The sequence below is a fragment of the Echinops telfairi genome, unplaced genomic scaffold (genome assembly GCF_000313985.2).
Source record: "Echinops telfairi isolate 266 unplaced genomic scaffold, ASM31398v2 ScPeMD7_9;HRSCAF=40, whole genome shotgun sequence".
Lineage (NCBI taxonomy): Eukaryota > Metazoa > Chordata > Mammalia > Afrosoricida > Tenrecidae > Echinops > Echinops telfairi.
The window spans coordinates 96,906,302-96,927,285 of NW_022103906.1; the positions used below are offsets into that span (position 1 = coordinate 96,906,302).

The 20,984-nt window shown below is 44.3% G+C and overlaps 1 protein-coding gene across 1 annotated transcript in view; it reads left to right on the forward strand.

The window, feature by feature from the left end:
* The window catches only part of NOL10 (nucleolar protein 10), a 102,445-nt gene that overhangs the window by 63,093 nt on the left and 18,368 nt on the right, over positions 1-20,984 (forward strand). The window contains exons 14-17 of the mRNA XM_004696029.2: positions 12,601-12,727; positions 15,374-15,453; positions 15,657-15,755; positions 17,201-17,290. Of these exons, the coding sequence (XP_004696086.1) occupies positions 12,601-12,727; positions 15,374-15,453; positions 15,657-15,755; positions 17,201-17,290 (396 nt within the window). The remainder of the gene's footprint in view (positions 1-12,600; positions 12,728-15,373; positions 15,454-15,656; positions 15,756-17,200; positions 17,291-20,984) is intronic.

A 20,984-nucleotide genomic window follows, 5' to 3' on the forward strand; every position in this document is an offset into this window, starting at 1 on the left:
AGGACACCATCAACAAGTTAGAAACGGAGCTGAGAACCACGAAGAGTGAAATGGCTCGGTACCTGAAAGAGTACCAGGACCTCCTCAACGTGAAGATGGCCTTGGATATTGAGATTGCCGCTTACAGGAAACTCCTGGAAGGTGAGGAGACCCGTCTTAGCTTCACCAGCGTGGGAAACATAAGCAGTGGCATAACCAGTGGCTACTCCCAGAGTTCCCAGGTCTTCGGGCGATCTGCCTATGGTGGTTTGCAGACCAGCTCCTACTTGATGTCCGCCCGCTCCTTCCCGTCGTATTACACCAGCCACGTGCAGGAAGAGCAGATTGAGGTGGAGGAGACCATTGAGGCAGCGAAAGCCGAGGAGGCCAAGGACGAGCCCCCTTCGGAAGGAGAAGCGGAAGAGGAGGAGAAGGAGAAGGAAGAGGGGGAGGAAGAGGAGGGAGCCGAAGAGGAGGAAGCTGCCAAGGAAGAATCTGAAGATGCAAAGGAAGAGGAAGAAGAAGGTGGTGAAGGAGAAGAAGCAGAAGAAACCAAAGAAGCCGAAGAGGAGAAAAAAGATGAAGGTGCCGGGGGGGAGAAAGCAACCAAGAAGAGAGATTGAAGCCCCCTTTCTTTCCGTAGTGATTTCAGGAGTAATTCTCCCAAAGTCAGGTCAACTCCATCACCAACCAACCAGTTGGGTTCCAGATACTATATGAATTAAGAAGCCAATATATGTATAATTCTGAGATGACTTAGGCTGGACATTCAATGTTGTGCTATGAATTTTCTCCTTATGCAGAGTCTCCGTTTGCTTGCAGAGTGGCTTCCTGGCTTGCTGCCAGTCTGTGCATGGTACACGCTTCTGAGTTCAGGATCTATGGCAAATGTGAATAACTCAGATGTTTACAATAAAAAGCAAACACAAATGAATTTATTAATGTTCATGTTAAACTTCATGGGAAAAATAGCCCTTTGAACCATTGGTGGTAAGAAATTAAAGACCTCGAGTTATGTGCAATAAATAGAAATAAAGTTACACTGAATGACATTAAAAAAAAAAAAAAAAGAAGTAAAGAATTTCATTTTATCTGGTTTCCAATCAGTACTTAGAGAAGCCACAATTTTAAAAAATGAAATGGTGAATTGCATTGGGCACATCTGCAAAAAAACAAAAATCCTTTTATAGTGTCGAAGAGCAATGCTGTCATTGCTTTGAGGACCGAAGTGTGTCTGAGTCGAGTCCTGGTGTGTTTGGTCACCTCCTGTGCACGTGAAGGCTGGACAGCGGCTGAGGGAGACCAGAGAAGATGGATGCATGTGAATGACGGTGCTGGAGAAGACTATTGAAAGTACCGTGGACGGCCAGAAGGACGCACGCCTGTCTTGAAAACAGTGTGGCCACAGTCCTCCTTAGACGTGAAGATGGCAAGGCTTCGTCTCACACACCAGGGACGTATCATCAGGCGAGAACAGTTCCTGGCAAGGGGCTTCATTCTTATTAAAGCAGAGGGTCCGTGAAAAACTGGAAGCCCCTCAAAGAGGCAGATGGACACAGCGGCTGCCACCGTGGGTCCAAACACAACTGAGGGTGGTGAACGGCCCGTCAGTGCTCCGTTCTCTTGTACGTAGGGATGCCGTGAGGATGCCTTGCCCGGCTGGCTGGCACCTGTTCACAACACCTCTCAATCTGCACTCGGCTATGAGATGGTGATCTCTAACCTTGCTGGGTCCGGGACTGGACTTCTGATCCCCACCAGTTGGTTTCACCATAGATTTGCACAGCTCTGACCCTGGGTAGCCCAGCCAACTGTTGAGGTCACCAAAGCAGACTTTCAAGTCTCTTTGACCTCTGTACCTCATGTCACCATTTACCACACAGTCCATTGATTCGACTTTTAAAGTGTACCTAGAACCTGTTTCTCAGTACTTCCACAGCTGTGAACTTGTTCCGGACCACTGCTAACTCGCCTGCACTGTTGCGGGAGTCTCGAAACAGGCCTGCTGCACCAGTCTGGCTGGCTCCCTCCCCAGTTCATTCTTTCAGCAGCCAGTGACCCTCTGAAGTGCAGGTCAGATCATGGACACGCCTCTGCTCAAAACCCTCCCGTGGCTTTCCAACTCACCCTGCGGTGGCCTACCAGTCTCAGCATGATCTGCACCCCCTGAACGCTCCTGGTTCTCTCTACTCGAGCCATACTGGGCTGGCCTCCTTGTGAGCCTCGAACACGCCAAGCAGCTCTGATCTCTCAAGGCCTTGGCACATACTGATGTTCTCACGGCTCACTGCATCCTCTCCTCAATGTCACTTCCAGGAGAGCTTGCTTAACTACCCCTCTGTCCCTCTCCCCGGTGGCTTCCGGTATCTTCCTCTGTTTCCCCCACAGCACTTAGCATCTGTCGTATTTTATACCACCTTTCACTTGTTTGCTTAGTGTCCTCTTTTTGAGAATGCAAACTCATGGAGGGGAGGGATTCATGGTCTTTTTTGTTGTTCATGGATGTATCTCCAGTGGGTGGGTGAGCGGGGAAAGGCCTAACACATTGTTCATTAATTTTTAAAAATAAAAAGTGATCTTTGGCAATTTTTGCTAATTTAAGAAGGCACTGAAATGCTAAATTGGGGCTCTATGTACATGTGGTTTTCATGACGACTGTTCAGCTAATGACGAATGAATGGGCACCCAGTGATCACTAGGTGGAACTTGGAGGCGCAGTCCCCCAGTTTTCCCCTGGAGATGGTGGAGGCTTAGCGTTGGTAGCAGTGGAAGCACACCAATACCTATGTCTTTGCATGGCCTATGACGTTCTTGGAGCTGGAAAACCATAGTTGAGAGGGGCCTGGTTGATGCTATGTCAGCCCCTAGACCAAGTCACCTGGTGATTCCAAAGAGGACCAGCTTTGCCTCACTTTCTTGAAAGGATTGTCCTCTGGTCTTCTGAAGCGTGAGTGGGAATTCAGCCTCTCATGGACTCCATCAGTCCGCTCTACTCAGTCTTATGCTTTGTCCTCTGTCTTCGCAGATAGTTAGAGCCTTCCCTTGCTCTGGTCTGAAATCTCAGGGAAAGAAGGCTCTTTTCTTTGCTGTCTGCCAGTGCGGGCGCTCATTTAACTGTCTTCATTGCGCTTCAGTCTCGTTAAATTCCTTAGCCACTGTGTTCTTCCCTTCTTGTCCTGACGGGCCAAGACCACTTTATATTCTTTCCCTCCCCCCACCCCCTTTTAACAAGACTGAGGAGCTTAGTGCTCGCTGTAGCGCTTGTTATGTTAAATTTCATATTAAAGTTGTCTGCTTGAGGTCCCATATCTTCCTCGGCCCTTGAATATCAGCACTCCCCTTGTGCTTACTCATAAGGGTGAAAGCTAACCATTGCTTGACTGGCGAACAGTGAGAAGGCACCATAAGGAACCTTCCTTTTTTTTCCCCCTGGACCTTGTTTTTCTTACTGTTGCATTTCAGTACCTTTTACCACTTTGCAGCTATATCATAGTGAAACTCTGAGAGATAATAAGTTTTCCCTTTTCAAAATCTTTTAAAATGTTGAAATCAGATTGCTCCACGGCTAATTTGATTTTTAGGAATGAGCGAACAAAACATTACAAGGGGAACACCTTTAAATGAATCATAATTGCTCACACAAATGCGTGTAAACTTGGATGTGCAATTAGGCAGCTAATTATGTTGAAAATGCGATGGCGTGCTTACATACATGACGACTCCCTCAGATCCGCCCAGTTGTTTCCCTTGTCTCGGGCCCACGGGCTTTGATTGGGAAGCCCGTGTCGGTTTGGAAGACATGCTGGGGCAGGTGGAGCCTTTCAGCCAGTAATGAAGGGAGAGTAGGAAAAGGACGTGTTCTTTTGAATTGATGACTTGCTCTGTGCTACTTCTTCATTGGCAAGTCCCACCCCTCTATGAGAGATGCAGGCCTAGCCGTTTGTTTTTATGTCCAACAATAATACTAGTGGTCAGTAATATTGACAGTCCAGCTCCCGAGACCTTATCTGAAAATCAAAACTGCTGGGGAGAAATGTGTAGCTCGTTGCTTGCAAGGCCTGCGATGGATCATTTGACCTCAAAGCTGCTGTGTAAAGGTGTGGCTGTTTTTGGTCTTTGTTTACTCCTCCATGGTGTGACTCTGTGGATCTTGCTGCAGGCATATTACTGTGAGGTGTTTAGTACTGGGGAGGTTTTCCGTCTCTGGCAGTGTTTTGCTGCTGTTCCCCAGATGCTCAGTGGCTTATTCCTCAGACGTGGACAGCGTTATTCCTGCTTCCTAGTTGGTTCTATTTTCTGGAAGCGCTGCTGAAACCTGTTCAGTTTGTGTGCCCCTGCCGGTATTTGAAATACCAGTGGCATAGCTTCCAGCTCCACAGCAGGACACACTGACAGACCTCATAACTACAGCAGAACACGGTCAGAGAGCCTGCTGGAAGATGAGCTGCCTGCTCACAGGAAGGTCGCCCCTCATGGCCTGGACAGAGGAAAGCCTTTGCTAGTAAATCCTTCTGGACCATCACTTGCTGATGGGTCACGACTCAAAGTGAGAGCAGCCAACTGCAAACATCAGTTAACAACTGGAAATTGGAGTGTACCAAGTATTAATCTGGGAACACTGGAAGTCATCAACGATTCATTGGACCACATAAACATCAATCTCCTAGGCATTAGTGAGCTGAAATGGACCGGTCGTGGTCACAGTGAATCAGACAACACATGGCTGACTGTGCTGGAATTGACAAGTCGATAAGGAATGGCACTGCAGTCATCCTCAAAAAGGGTATGTTGAGTTCTATCTAGAAGTACAGTACTGTCTGTGATAGGATAATATCTATCTGCATACATGGAAATCCAGTACAACTATTCAAATTTATACACCAACACAAAAGCTTGTAATGAAGAAATAAAATTTTAATTTAGCCATGAAGAAGATGCATTGATAATTATTGGCAACTGGAATGCAAAAGTTGGAAACAAAGAGGAAGAAATGGTCATTGGAAAATTCGGACTTGATGATAGAAACAAAGCATGATAGAATTGTGCAAGACCTTTTTTCAACAACACAGAGGGTGGCTGCACATGTGGACTTATCCAGATGGAACACACAGAAATCAAATTGACTACATCGATGGGGAGAAGCGATGGAGAAGTTCAATATCAGCGACTCAAATGAGGCCAGGGATCAACTGTGGAACAAACCATCAATTACTTACATGTAGGCTCAGGGTGAAGCTGAAGAAATCTAAAACAAGCCCACAAGAACCAAAATGAGACCTTGAGTCTATCCCACTTAAATTTTGTAAATATTTCAAAAACAGATTTAACTCATTGAACTTTAATGACAGAAGACCTGATAGGTGGAATGACATCAAGAACATCATTCATGAAGAAAGCAAAAGGTCATTAAACAGACAGGAAAGAAAGAAAAGCTCAAAGTGGATGTCAGGAGAGACCCTGAAACTTGCTTGTAATCGTAGATTAGTTAAAAGGAAATGGAAGAAATGATGACATCAAAGATCTAAACAGAACATTTCAAAGGACAACTCAAGAAGGCAACGTCAAATATAATGAAATGTGCAAAAAACAGGTTAGAAAGCTAAAAAGCACATCTTCAGCTGAAACAACTAAAGAAATTAGAGCTTTGAGTTGCAATATTCAAAGATTCAGTGGGCAAAATATTGAGTGATACAGGAAGCATCAAACGAAAATGAAAATAATTGAGGGATGGGAATAAACTGGTTATCAAAACGAGTATTGGAGAGTTGACTATCGGAGATCAAATGGTAACCCTGACTTGAACTGTTAAAACCTTGTCACTGCCCCCCGCCCCCCATACTCTTTGGGTCTGATTTAGCTTTAAATGTTTTCTGTGTTTATTTGTTTTCATATTGGGGTTTATCTCTGATGTATTTTGTCATTGTGTGTGGCCCGCGTGAATGTTTTGTTATGTGTTTTTGGGGATATGAAACCCGGAATTGATGACCCTCTAGAGACAACACATAGAATAAGAGTTCCGGTGTGGTGGGGGTGGGGGTGCAGTCAGGGAGGAGGGTAAAGGGGAGCTGATATCAAGGAGTTTAAGAAGAAAAAAATATTTTGAGAATGATTTTAGTTGCAATTGTACAACACTGCTTGAAGTGATTCAACTATGGAATGGTATGATATCTCTAATACCTCCCAATAAAATGTGTCCTAAAAAGTTAAAAAAAAAAAAAATGAAAGGAACACACAGTCACTGTCCCCAAAAGAACTAGTCCACATTTCAGCCCTTTCAAGAAACCGCATATGGTGCTGAAGGAAGAAGCTGCCGTTAGTGAAAGACAAGGCTCTAGGACCTGGTGGGATACCAGTGGGAACGTTTCAGCAAGCTGAGGAAGCGTTGGCGCACTCCCCGGTTTGTGGCAAGCGAGCTACTTGGCCAACTGACTAGAAGAGATCCGTATTTGTGTCCATTCCAAAGAGTGGTGACCCAACAGAATGCTCAAAGTATAGAACAGCATCAGTGATATCGCATGACAGTACAATTTTGCTGAAGATTATCCAGCAGTAGTTGCAGCAGACTTTGACAGAGAGCTGTCAGAGGTTCCGGGCAGATTCCGAAGAGGGTGGGAGACCAGGGCTATCCTTGCATATGAATTGAACAAGTGTGGTGAGAGGACACGACTCTCAGGCGCACCGTTCCTGATTTTAAATCATGCAGTATTCCCTGTGTTGCTGACACAGCTGTCTCTTGATCCGTGTACAAGTTCCTTGTGAGCATTATGAAATGTTCCGCAATTCCCATTCTTCTCAAGGTTATCCACAGTCGAATGCCTTTGCATAGTCAATGAACTACCAAGTATCGTTTGCTTTGAGCCAAGTTCCGTTTGACATCAATGATATCTCTTGTTCCATGTCCCCTTCTGAATCCGGCCTCAACTTCTGGTAGTTCCCTACCAACGTGCTGCTGCAACCGTTATTGGATGTACTCGGGCAAAATTTTACTTGTGGGCAGTATCAGTGATGCCGTTCTATAGTTTGAACGCTCTCTTGGGGTCACCTTTCTTTGGAAGGGGCACAAATAAGGATTTCTTCCGGTTAGTTGGCCAGGTAACTGTCTTCCAAATTTCCCGGCATAGACAAGAGAGTGCTTCCAGTGCTTCTTCAGCTGTCTGAAACCTTTCAGTGGGCATTCTGCCAGTTCCCGGGCCCTTGTTTTGGCTAGTGCAGTCAGTGCAGCTTGGACTGCTTCCTTCGGCACCACTGGTTCTTGCTCAGGTGCTACCTCCTGAGATGGACTGTCAACTCGTTCTTTCTGGTACAGTGACTTTGGGTATTTTTCCAACTTCTCGATGCTTCCTGTATCCTTCAATGTGATATGCATATAAATCTATAGGGATGTATATAGGGCAGTGGTTCTCAACCTTCCTAATGCCGTGACCCTTTAATACAGTTCCTCATGTTATGGTTGGGTGACCCCATTCATAAAATTATTTTCATTGCTACTTCATAATTGTAATTTTGCTACTGTTATGAATTGGGTGGCCCCTATGAAAGGGTCATTTGACCCTGTGAAAGGGTTGTTCGACCCCCAAAGGGGTTGTGACCCACAAGTTGAGAACCACTGATACAGAGAGAAGTTTCTTACAAGTCCCAGGGAGCTGACAGAAGAGTACCGGTTCTTTGGTCTTTTGAAAAATCACTGGGTCAGTGGGATGCCGAAAGGCTGAGGGTTAATAGGTAGATTGATCAAGGATGATTTAACAGATCAATGATGCTTAAAATAACAACAATAAAGTACTATTATTACACACAGTCAGAATATCCTAATTCAGTATCAAGGGAAATGGCTCATATAAGCAATTGTGAGTGAATTGCTCACCAGTTGTATTTCTGCCGTCGTCACTAAGTGTCAGTGAGCTGGCTCCAACTCATAGCGACCCTTTGCACACTGAGCGAAAGAGTGCCTGCTCCCCGACTCAGAATCTTGTTTTCAGTTTGGGTTTTGCTTGTACTGCTTGAACAGTTTAAATCTCTATTGTGAACTAGGTGAAGGTTTGCACACAGATGCTCACGTGTACAGGCAACAATTCATACACATTTTGTGTCGGTTCCTCCATTACAAGCCCCCCGACGGACCATCACCGAGTCCGCTCCGTTCGTGCGGTGTTGTCTCTTCATGCGCGGTGTTCGTGCTGTGATCCCACAGCTGGATGTTAGTGTCCAGTGTGTCCGATCTGCTCGTGAGACAGCCTCTGCATTCAGGTGGGATAGACTCGGGGCTCGTTCATCTCCAGATGCTGTCTACATTCCAGTGGGGTCGACTCGAGGGATCTCGTATTTTGGCTCACGTGGATTTGTTCTAATATTTTCAGTTTCAGCCTGAACTTGCAAAGGAGCGATTAGTGGTCGGTTTCATAGTCGCCCCACGGCCTGTGTTTGCTGATGACACTGAGCTGCTTCGCCTGCTCTTGCCGCAGTAGCAGTCGTTTTATTTCAATGAATTCCGTCTGGTGAAGTCCCTGTGTGGAGTCGCTGTTTGGTTTATTGAGAAAGAGGATTTGCAATGAAGAAGTGCTTGGTCTTGCAAAATTCTATCATGTAATCAATCTCCAGCTTCATTTCTATCACCATCATATTTTCCAATTATGCGCTCTTCGTGTCCCACTCTTGCATGCCAGTCACCGGCATTTATCAATACGTTTTGATTGTTTGATCAATTTCAGACTGACGAAGGTGGTAGAATTCCTCAATTTGTTACTCACTAGCTTTAATGGTTAGTACATATGTTTGAGCAATAGTTATTAACTGGACTTTCTTGTAGATGTGTAGGTTGATTATTACAGACAGCATTGTATGAAATTATGGGTGCTGGTAAGTCTCAAATCTCTGCACGCTGAAGGTGTCTACAATTTTTTTTCCCGACGAAATTTAATTTATTTGTCATTAGAAAGAAATATTTCATAATATATAATTACATACTGTTTTTGTGATTAATCACTATGCTTTGATTATGTTCAATTTGTAACAATGAAAATACATCCTGCATTTCAGATATTTATATTGCTATTCATAACAGTAGCAAAATTACAGTTAAGAAGTAGCCATGAAAAAAATTTTTTTTTCATTTTATTGGGGGCTCGTACAACTCTTATCACAATCCATATATACATCCATTGTGTCAAGCACATTTGTACATTTCTTGGAAAGCTTCTACAAATTCAAATAGCTGTACAGTCTGGCCAATTCCAGTACAAATATATACATCCTTGGTTACGTTAACCAGTAGTCTTGTAGTTCAGGCAGGCCTTTGAGGAAAGCGCTACTGTAAATAAAGCTTGCAGGTAACCCCGCAGACATGGGTCCTTTCAGCGTTGCTGCTGTTCTGATGCTGGGCTCCTGTTCTCTGTCTCCTCTTCCTGGAAACGTGATTACTAAAGCTGACCCCATACGCTTCATTTTGTTTTTGATGGAAATTGTTCCTCGTATAAAATTTAATGGTCACGAATTTGATTTAAGAGATTAGTTATCATAACCAGACATGCCCCCTGAGGGACAATTGAAAACAATTCCACTAGCTTCCCCATAGCGCATCAGAAAGAATGCGGTGGAACATTATAAAAGAGGCCTATGTGAGAGGCAAATTCATGACTGGCTTTATTTTTTGGGTATTCTTCTCCCCCACCCCACCCAAGGTAAAAAAGCGAAAACAGCTTAATCTTTTCATAGGCTTTGTACTGAACTGAATTGAATGTAAAACTATTTTATCTATAGGTCTTTTGCTTAAGATCCAAAATAAACATGATTTTCATACAGAGACAAAAGTTCTTCTATCCAATAGTTTTATAGTGAGGTACTTGAGTATTTTTATCTGAACAGGGAAAATTAGATCATTTAAAATATCCTTTTCCAAACCAAGCCTCTAATTCTTAGAGCCTAGTGCACATAAAATTAATGGTTGCATTCATGTATGTTTTCTATGTGGACAAATTTATTTACAAATACTCGTTGAGCAGCTGCTGTTTGGCAGGCACTGTTTTAGGTACTGGAAACCCAGCAGCGAACAAAATAAAGGACACATGAAGTGGGGAGGGCAGTTGCTTACATTTTCTTAGGTGCTAGAAAAGCACCAATAATGCGCTTCTGTCCTCTCGCAAACAAGTAGAAGATTGTTGTCTTAGGTCGAGTTCAGTATCTGCAGATTCGTGACTTACTGGCGGCATCCCAGTGTCTTCTGTCCCTGTTGTAAATGTCTAAATACGCTCACCCTCAGACATTGCCCTGTGGTTTTCCTCACTTGCTCATCGCTTCATTCTTTTCCTCAAGTGTTTGCCTCCTGCTACTGTGTTAACATGAATCTGTTCACGGTCCCAACCCACCCAGAGTCTGCGCCTTTACAAAGTTAGCAGTTCGAAACCACCAGCTGCTCCTTGAGTGGAAGATGAGACTTTCTACTCCTGTCAAGGTCTCAGAGCTCACAAGGGCAGTTCTGTTTTGTCTGTAGGGCCACAGTGAGTCCGAGTTGACTTAGGGCAATGAGTGTGTGTGTGTGTGTGTGTGTGTGTGTGTGTGTGTCCGTCCACTTTTCAGCTTTAACTAGATTGTAAATTCTTTTAGGATGCTTGTAATCAATGTCTTGGGTTTAGCATAGTGCTTTTATATGTAGTAGCATTTAGTATAAATATGTGTTCATCTCACTGTCATCGTAAAATTGCTTAAGTCAGCAATTTCTTTCAAATACATTCTACATTGAATAAACAAAAAAACCCTTGCATCTCATGAATGTTTTTCATAGTTCTTTTAAACTGATATTTGTAGTTAGAATTAAGCCTCCAGTTTATTAAGAAAATCGCGTAATTAAGCTGATGCGAGATGTCTTTGTTGGGTTTTCCTGGTTGAGGCACAGCCCCGGGCCGGGGGAGGAGAGGAGGAGCCACCCTTTCCAGCTGGGCAGAATCAGATAGCTAAAACAGTGTGTGTGGCCATGCCTGACACCATCTCTTTTACCCCCATTAATCGGCTTCCCTTATCCAAGTACAGTGAACCCTCGCCACTTCGCGCTTCGACTTCCGCGACTTCACTCTATCGTGGTTTTTGCGTAACAGCGCATGCTCTGTCATTACTGCCACTGATTGGCTTATACTGTACACGCTTGATGCCATAAATAATATAATAAATAATAAATGATAATTGTAACGTCCAAAATGTTTTACTGTATTTTCCCTTTTTTGTTTAATAAATTGGGTAATACGAGTGTAATGGTGACTAAAGGGTGTTTTTTCATGTCCTCTGTGCTCTAACTACGAAAATATTTGATTTACAAATAAGGAATCCTACTTCGCGGAATTTCATTTATCACGGTAGGGTCTAGAACCGATTAACCGTGATAAACGAGGGTTCAATGTACCTCCCTGGAGAGAGTGCTCCCTAGCATGTTTCTTTGTTAGCACCCCTCCCTTCCCTTTGCCTCCCCTTCTCCCCAAACTGTAAGCTAGATTTAATGACTTCCATTGTAAGTCTTGTTTTTCTCTTCCCTGGTGTAATTAATTATGAGCAAAATCAACAAGAAAGGGTCATTAGCACTTTCTTTTGTCTGGCTTCTGTCTTCAAGGGGGAGAGTCTCAGTGGCATGTTTGTTTCCGATGAATGAGTATTACTTCCTTAGGAAGGCGTGTTGATCTCAATGTGCTGGAAAAGGTTTGTATCAACACTGTATTTTTGTGGCGGCAGTGAGCTTTCAGAGGAGCCCTGGTGGCACAGCGGGTTAGGCATGAGGCTGCAGGGTCAGCGAGTCCCACCCACCAGTTGCTCTGAGGGAGAAGCAAGAGCCATGGAAACCCAAGGGCGCACGTCTAGTCTGCACCCTCACAGGGTGGTTGTGAGTCAGTTGGCTCAGTGGAGTGTTTAGATTTCAAATTTCAATATTCTGATTTTTTAGTGAGTTATAAATATGCTCGCTCTTGTTCCTCAGACTTTTTACTGGGACTGAGTCACGGTTCCGGGTGTGCCGTGTTAGTTTCAGAGGAGGCTCTGCTTCCTGGGGGTCCCGCGCCTGAGAGGCTGGGTTGGAGCGGACAGCCTCCCCTTCCTGCCAGTGGCTGGTGGAGTGGCTGCTGTTCTGACGGTAGCAGCCCACTGCTTAAGACTCATACATAGAGAATTTAATTCTTAATGGATTGAAGTTAGTAATTAGGTGAAACACTTTAAAATTGGTGATTCTCACTTTAGATTTACTTGGTTTGGCAGCAAACCTGACAAATCTTGAATCCCAAATATGCCTTTGTGGATTTTCATACTTATCAATTCTTTGGATAAAAGGGATGGTGGGCCAATGGATGGATGTTGATTACTATCCGGGCTCTCATAATATCTGTCTGCATTTTGAACGTTTGGTACGAGGACAATCACTAACATCTGTGTATCCCAAACTGAGTTGTTTGTCCCTATAAACTTACATGCTTACTTTTGTTTATTGTCTTTCTATACATACTTACTCATTATGCGTGTTACAATTTCTTCAGAACTTTTTTGCTAAAAACAATTCTTTAATGTATGTAAAAGTATGTTTGTAAAATAGTCAACTTTTAATCGACACCACTAGAATTGCACATCTCCTAACTTTGCACTAAATCCCGACAGGTTTTGGGCCCTGCCCCCAGGTGGTGCTCTTTCTTAGACAGCCTGACCGAGGAGCTGGAAGAGAACCCAGAGAGCACGGTGTACGACGACTACAAGTTTGTTACCAAGAAAGACCTTGAAAATCTGGGTAAAAAAATCATTATGATAAAAACTGTCTCGGAAACTTATTTTTACGCTTTTCAGTGTTAGAAATTACTTACCCACGTTTATCTGATTTTTCTACATCTTCTCTTTTGCCAAAACAACTATTAACTCTTACGTATCAAATTTATCATCTCTGTGCTTGGAGGTTCAGATAAAGTCAACCAACTGAATAAAGCTTTGCTTATTTATTTGATTTTCAATAAGGAGTTGGTTTATAACATACTAGCGCTCTATGACTCTCCTGCATTATCCCCCGAGCCCCACCCCGCCCAGTCGAGTCTATTCCAACGCACAGTGGCCCTAGACAACAAGGTAGAACCTGTAATGTGGGTTTCCAAGGCTGTCCCTCTTTGTGGAAGTAGAAAGCCTCATCCTTCTCCGTGGGATGACCAGTGGTTTTGAACTTCTGACCTTGTTTGTGGCTAACAGCCCAATGCATAATCCACTGCTGTGCTAGGGCTCCTTCTGTACACTAGCTAGGTACGCGTTTTCATGGAAGCAGTGATTTTTTACCCCCCACGGTAGCTCACAAGTTACAAGCAGATCCTTTCTGACACCCACCCCCACCCCCACCTACTTCCAGCGTGCTTGTAGCAGACCAAATCCATAGAACACGCAGGCTGAATCCTCATCTAAGAACAAAAACATACGTGCAGTGTTTACAGTGTGCCAGACCATGTTTTAAAGTGTTTTGCATGTAGCGCACGTAATCCTCGGACCTCTGGAAGATGCACTATTATAATCCCATTTGATATTTCAGGAAATTGAGGCACAGAAAGTTTCAAGTAACTTGTTAGAGGTTTTATTGGTGTTACAATGAAACCTCAAAAAGTACATGGGAAAAGTTCCATCTTTTAATTCCATGTCTGGGAAATTCTGTGAAGCCCCTTGACGAATGCGAGCATGGAGTTGGATCTCAGGCTGTATGCACGCTTCCTCAGCCGTGCTAATCCCTCAGGCCCCAAACCAGAAGCTCATTGCCATCAAGTTTCTCCCCGCTCCTAGTGACCCCGTAGGAAGGACAGAAAAGCACTATCCCAAGCATCTCCAAGACTAATCGCTACTGGACCAGACATCTTTGTCTTGTATAGTGGCTGGTGGGTTCAAACCGATGACCTTTAGACTGGCAGCCAAGCGCTTATCCACGTGGTGCCACTTAGTCAGTGTCTTTGTTTTGCATGAAGAAGACAGAAAGATTGAGGACTCCTTAACCCTTAAGGGAGCATGTTTATTCCACGTGCCTAACAGTTTGTAGGATTGAGAGAGTGCATTTTACTAATCTTTTCTATTGTTGGAAAAGGCCTGCATAGGTCATTGTCAAGAGTGAGAAAACTTAGGGATATAGGCAACTCAATTCCCTTTGGGGAACAAATAGTTATAAATAGAGAGTTTTTCAACTTTATATTTAATCTGTATCTCATAGCATACTTAATCCAGGCAAGAATTAATTTCTACCAGTTACCACAAAAATAGCCCTTTAAATGTTAACGTCTTTGAAACACAGAAAATTGAATTCACTTTGTCAAGATGACTTGCGCATGAAATAAGACTCCTTTTTTCCTCAGAAGATCTCTTTAGACTAGTATTCTGTAGAGCTCGCTGTAAGAAATGCTGCTGCCCACAGATTCTCTGTTTGGAATTAAATTATCTTAATGTGAAAAGTTACCAAAACTCAGCCACCTACCACCGAATCATTCAGACTCCTAGCACTCTGACCCACAGGCTTCTGAGACCACACGTCTTTACAGGAGCCTCATCCCTCTGCAGTGCGGCTGATGGCTGGACGCCGCTGACCTTGCAGTGAGTGCCCCACACCAGCCCCCCGGCACCACGGGGCCCCTTTACAAAGGACTCCATATCCCACCCATGCAAGCTCCTCTTCATGAGCGTATGTAATGTGCAGTCTCTTTTTGGGGGTGGCAAAAAGTACTAAGGCATCACTTATACAAGTAAGCAGGTTAGAATTAGCTACACATTTGCCAAGTCAGCAATTTTTGCATTTATAATTAATTTGGTGGCACTGATTTGGTTCCTCGTCTTGTACAATCATATTTGTGGCCTTGTTAAGGCAAAATTCTCCTAACATTTCTCTATGTATTTGCAATTCATAAGGTAATTGGTACGAGATAGGAAAGCTTCCCAGCGTGACAGTAGAAGAGCTCCCCACCTATTGTTGGTCCCCAAATGACTTTTGCAATTGACCTGATTCATAGAATCTCAAGCTCAAAACTAGGTGCCGTCGAGGCTGTGCCGGCTCTTAGTGACCCTCTGGGGTAAGGTGGGACGGCCCCTGTGGTTCCCGAGACTCTTAACTGTTTGCAGGAGGAGAAAACCCGTTTCTAGAAACCAGAAAACCATTCGTATAAGGAGCATTTTTTTTAACCAGATGTCAGTGTTCATATGAACTTTAAAAAGGCATTGTTGAGCTTAGTGTTACCTCTTAAAATAAGGATGATGTAGTTGCAATAGATTTAATTTTCCTCCATAGTTAATTGAAGACCAGTACTTTTAATCCGCTAACTTTTACTCAGAGGTGACATCTTGTTAAAACCAGTTGTTGCTCAGTAAAAATGCCCTCATGAAAATTGTATAAGGACCTGCCTTCTTCTAATTGACTAATTTTTCCCAGGACTCACGCATCTAATCGGATCACCTTTTCTCCGGGCGTACATGCATGGATTTTTCATGGATATAAGGCTCTATCACAAGGTAAACATGACACTTTGTTTTCCTGTAAGTGATTCTTGGGCAATCTGTACCCATTTCTACAACTCCCTTGTACTTTCCTAGTGTGGACTTATGATTTCTAAGGAATCCATCTAGTCTCTGGCTTAGTGGTCATAATATATGTGAAATATGCTGCTCAGTAGGATTCGTTCATTTGCTCATTCATTTGTTTTCCTCTTGAAAAGGTGAAACTGATGGTAAATCCGTTTGCCTATGAAGAATATAGGAAAGATAAAATTCGACAGAAGATAGAGGAAACCCGGGCTCAGCGAGTTCAGTTAAAGGTAAGTGGGGCTCCCCACGGAATTGACAGCAGAAATGCTCCACGTCTTGCGTTCTGTGCCAGGGAACCCCACCATCTTTTCCTCAGCTTTCCATCCTTAATTTGTGTCTTTTACTAATGTTCAACCTATGTTATAGTTCTCATACGAGTGAATATTCTTTTGTTTTACCATTATGAACTCTGCTATAATGGGAAATAACTCTAGATGGAAAGATATTGTCAGTTCTACTAAGTTTGGCTAATACCTACCTCTCCTGATATTTCACCGTATCACAGGTTACCTCTTGGGATAGTAGGGAAAGGTCCTTAGATGTCAGGCTCTCGTCCGTAAGCAGAAACCATATGACTAGAGGACATATGACTATGAACAGAAGCCATATTAATAGAGAACATTGAGGGAGGGAGGGGAAAAATGAGGACCTAATGTCGGGGGTTTAAATGGAGAGAAAATGTTTTGAGAAACGATGTACAAATGCGCTTTACACAATTGATGTGTGTATGGATTGGGATAACAGTTGTATGAGCCCCTAATAAAATGTTAAAAAAAAAAAAAATAGAGAACATTGAAATGTGTAGAATGACTAGCCAAGTACTGGAGGCTGCGAAAGCAGAAAGCCCCAGAGCACCGTAGTGAGCTACATTGCAGCCAGCAGACACTCCGCCAGGTCTGGGGCGAGAGGAGGGGTCCCAAGGAGCTGGTGCTGGGCTCCTGAGCCCCAAGAGCCTGTTCCTGGGAACACTGCCCTGCCGCCCCAAACTAGACTCGGCTGCGGCTTCTGGAACCGCCTGGCTGCCAGAGGGACCAACTGTGGGATGGACCCCATAGAGCAGTGAGTGTGTTTGTTTGGGCAAGGACTTGTGATAGCGTAGTTTTGTTTATAGTGTTATCAAAATTCCCAGGCTCACCTCTAGAATTCCTCCTTGGAAATTTGCCGCCTAGGGAACAGGAAGGACAGAATACAACTGATCCTCAAAGCAGTTCCCACCAACTCCAGGAGGCGACCAGGCCTCCTGGCTTCTTGCTAATCAGTTGTGGGTCTTAAGTCCCGCATGGCCTATTTGAAAGTTGCCAGATATGAGGAGGCTCCAGAAAGTTCACAGGAAAGTGGAACTAAAAGATAATGGGATTTTCCATGAACTTTTAAAAGCCACCCCACCTTGCCTCCGTATAGTTCTTTCTCCCAGTTTGCTGCTCAGTGGGCTGAGAAAAGATGTGGGTGCGGGCAAGGCCTTTCAGCATCAGGCTGATGCTGCTGTGTCTTTGGCATTTGCCCTGAAAATATTACCTGTGTCCACATTCTTTCCTACTCTGGGGAAGATGTAATTTTAGAATTAGAATTTGGTGTTTTTGTTTGTATAATGTTAACTCCTTATAGAGCTATTGTCCTTTCAGGCTGTGGTATCAATAGCTTGGTACAATTTTTTTTCCCTCCCTCCCTGTACTAGAAATTACCCAAAGTTAACAAAGAGCTGGCACTTAAACTGATGGAGGAGGAGGAAGAGAAGCAGAAGTCCATGTGGAAAAAGAAAGTAAAGGTAAGGGTTTTGTGAAACTGAGAAAAAATGGTCATAGATGGTCTACGTGTCCTTGCCAAAACTTGTGTCTCTTTATTATTGCGGGGCTTAAGTGGCCAGTGGTAGGGTCCTCCCTTTGTCTGCGGGAAGCCTGGCTCCAGTTTCTAGCCAGTGCCCTGGTGGGAACTCCTGCTCGTCTGTCCATGAGGGCCGGCAGGCTGCTGCAATGCTGAAACCGCTCCAAGACCCCACAGACGCACTAGGAAGACAGGTCTGGAACGCTGCCCCTCCACACAGCAGCCCCAGAGATGGTGTGTTTTACTGTGGGTGTGGCTCGGGGTCTGTTTAGACAGCCTCGTTCTGTGGTCCCCAGGTCACCATGAGTCAGGGCCAACCCCGTGGCAGCTAGCAACAGATCTTTGTTTTCTTTACAACTTAAATTGTTTTCCCTGCTTTGTACGGTGCTTATATGTTCACTGTGGAAAGTTCAGCAACACCGGTAATTATTCTCCCCAGAGAAGGGTACCACTAATATTTTAATGAATTTCCTTCCTGTAGCAAGCTCATTTTATATACATAAAATATTTTTCCGAGTTCTGTAACATTAAGTAGTTTCCTATTGTGTTAAAAGTTCTTTCTAAGGATGTTTAATGCCTACAACCGTCTACCTTTTGATTATACTGGAATTTACCTAAGTTTCTTATCGCTCACTGTCTGGATGGTGCCTTTGTCTTTGTCCCCTTCTAATTCCCGATAGATTTTTATTCATACTTGAAATTATCAGGAGGGTGCTGTGTATATATCACTGCTGTACCTTTTATTTTTCCTAATGTGGAAACAGCTGAAGGTAAGTAATAAATAAATACACCTTAGTGCTTCATTTACCTGGTGACTGTCAAGACATGCAGAGATGTTTCTTATTTCTCCAGACGTGTTGGCATTTCTCTCTGTCTTCCCGAAATGTGATTTTAGTCTGCTGCGCTCAGGAAGGCAGGTAACCAAGCTTGGTTGTGACTAGAGTGAGCTGTGAGAGTCAGCTGTCTTGGAAGAGCCCGAGGACTCTAGGTCTGGGTGCTGTTGACTTAGGGGGCTTATGTTCAGCCCAGCACAGTGTCACCCTGTCCTGTGCTGCCTTCAAGGTCTTTGACGGGCTAGAGCCCGGGAGTCCCTAAAGCATGGTTTTGGTCCTGCGATTTCGAAGTAGATTTAAACTCACACCTCTTTCTCGGTATTTTCTGGTGTCTTATCCGTTTGTCCTACCCGCAATCCAATCTATTGCATTCTTTCATTACATTATCTGGAAATCTTCACTTTGGAAACCTTCCTTAAGTGTACAGAGAGATGGCTTTTGTATTTCCATTTTTGTTATATGGGTAATTTAATATTATGCTTTGTGAGTCTATGTGATGGCTGCGCACCTGCCTGTTTTACATCAATGTTTAAAAATGTGTATGCACAGCTTAAGTTGTTCAAGGGCTTCCTGCCCTTGACTTCTCCTTGGAATTTGTGCATTGATCTCAGCCAGTGCAAGGATGATCAGAGGAGCCGCTTTACAGGCGTTACTTCCCGAGCTAGCTCTGCATGTTCTGGAAAGTGTTGGGTCGCTAATCTCAGGTCCTCCTAGGGAGAAAGATGAGACCATTAGCCCCCCTAAAGATGGGCAGCCGTGGAAACCCTCCATGGGATCACTGTGAGTCAGAGCGGACTCCAACACAGTGGGATTAGATCAGTGCCACAGTAGGAAGTAATGTAGACACTTTCGTACATCAGTTTTTTCATGTTTATGAGTGCCTATCATTTCATTTAACGTTACAGAAGATAAGACCAGTTAAATTTTGATACCTTGTGCAGCATGTCTTTGCCTTAACTAATGGCCATTCTCTCTCTACGCCTGGCTGGTCATCCAACATTGTATCTCTTGCCCTTCAATATTGTTAAGTATCTCTAAGAGTTGTTTTAATATTTAAGCTTTGGACAGCATCCGTTCTCTGGGACATGTTCTTTTTTGTTACAACCGCTTTCCTGGTTCATGTCTGGAAGTTACTGTGGCCACACATCTCGAGTCTCCCCATAGCTATTTGTTCATAAGTCTTTTACATTCTACTCTCAGTTCCTTTTCTCCGCTGCCCTCCCTCTCACTTTGTGGGCCAGTACTCTTTTAGTTACATATTTTATAAAATGCTGCACGGTCGGTCCTCGGGAGTCAGAGAGACACCACCAGGACCTCGTGCTTTTCCTGCCCGAGTGGGAGTGGAATCCCTGTGACCAGTCACCAGCAGACTTTGAAAGAAAGATGTGGCTGGCCATGGTCCACACCTGTTCGATACAAAAGGGTTCATGAACAATGGTGAGCAGCGAATTTCTACTCTGTACCAGTGCTCCCAGTTAATATCCCATGGAAACTACAGTTAGAACCATGTTGTTTGGGGACCAACTGCACCTTGGTTTCAAACTGCAAACTTATTCCTATTGTTACCTGTGTGAAGGAAGGACTTCCTGTAGTGTAAGCTCTCTCCAGTGAACTCTGAGCTCCGCTGGCATCTCCTTTATGCCCATAGCTTCTCCAATGTGAACACGTGAGATCGGGTTTATTTCACAACCTAGTGGTGCATCTCTCCTCTGCCCCGGTTTTCACTCGGTGTTTATGCTCTGTTGTCCAGGGAAACAACCGCCAGGAGAGTAAACAATGCATTGCATTGGGTACAGAGAGTAAAGAGGCCCAAGACTCGTTAAAGTGTAGAAAAGCAAGGATGTGCCTCTGAGGTATTTACAGTCACCTCATATGCACGTGAAAGTTGGATATTGAATAAGCTAGACCAAAAAAGGATTGATATGCTTGAATTGTGGTGCTGGTGAAGGATATTCAGCGTACTATGGACTGGTCAAAGAACAAACCCATCTGTCTTAGAAGAAGTGCAGCCAGAATGCTGCTTAGCCAAGGACAGCAAGGATTCATCTCACAGACGTTAGACATGTTGTCAGGAGAGACCAGGCCCTGCAGAAGAGGGCACATCATGGTTGGTAAAGTGGACAGGGCAGCAAACACGAGGAAGGCGCTCGGTGCAATGGATGGACATGGTGGCTGACCCAAGGACAGTTCTGAGGACGGCGCTGGAGCCAGTAGTGTTCGGTTCTGTTGTGCGTAGGGTCACCTTGAGCTGGAACCAACTCGGTGGTCACTAACAACACTGGTTTCACGCCAGGTGTAGGCGGGGAGCAGCGGCAGTGTTTTCACTTCCTGGGATTGGGTGAGAGGCGCACAGAGGAGACTGGTTTTCCGTGAAACAGTCCATGGCAGTTTGCCTCAGGTCACGGGTGACCGTCTCACGCTGTACCATTGCCTGTCTTTCTTTCTCCTGTGTTTCCGGTTTCCATCCTTCCGTCTTTGTAACCCTTCTGAAGTTTGTCCTTTGGATCTCAAAGAATCGATTGTTCTAAGATGTTATCGTTCCCTTGTATCTGTCTGTTGATCGGCTGAAAGTTGAACCATGGGAGTGAGTCCACCTCTAGGCCTGCAGCGTGACCAAGGGACACAGTGTCGTGACCAAGGGACACAGTGTCGTGACCAACGGACACAGTGTCGTGACCAAGGGACACTGTCGTGACCAAGATACAGTATTGTGACCAAGGGATACAGCATCGTGACCAAGGGGTACAGCGTCGTGACCAAGGGACACAGTGTCGTGACCAAGGGATACAGTGTGGTGACCAATAT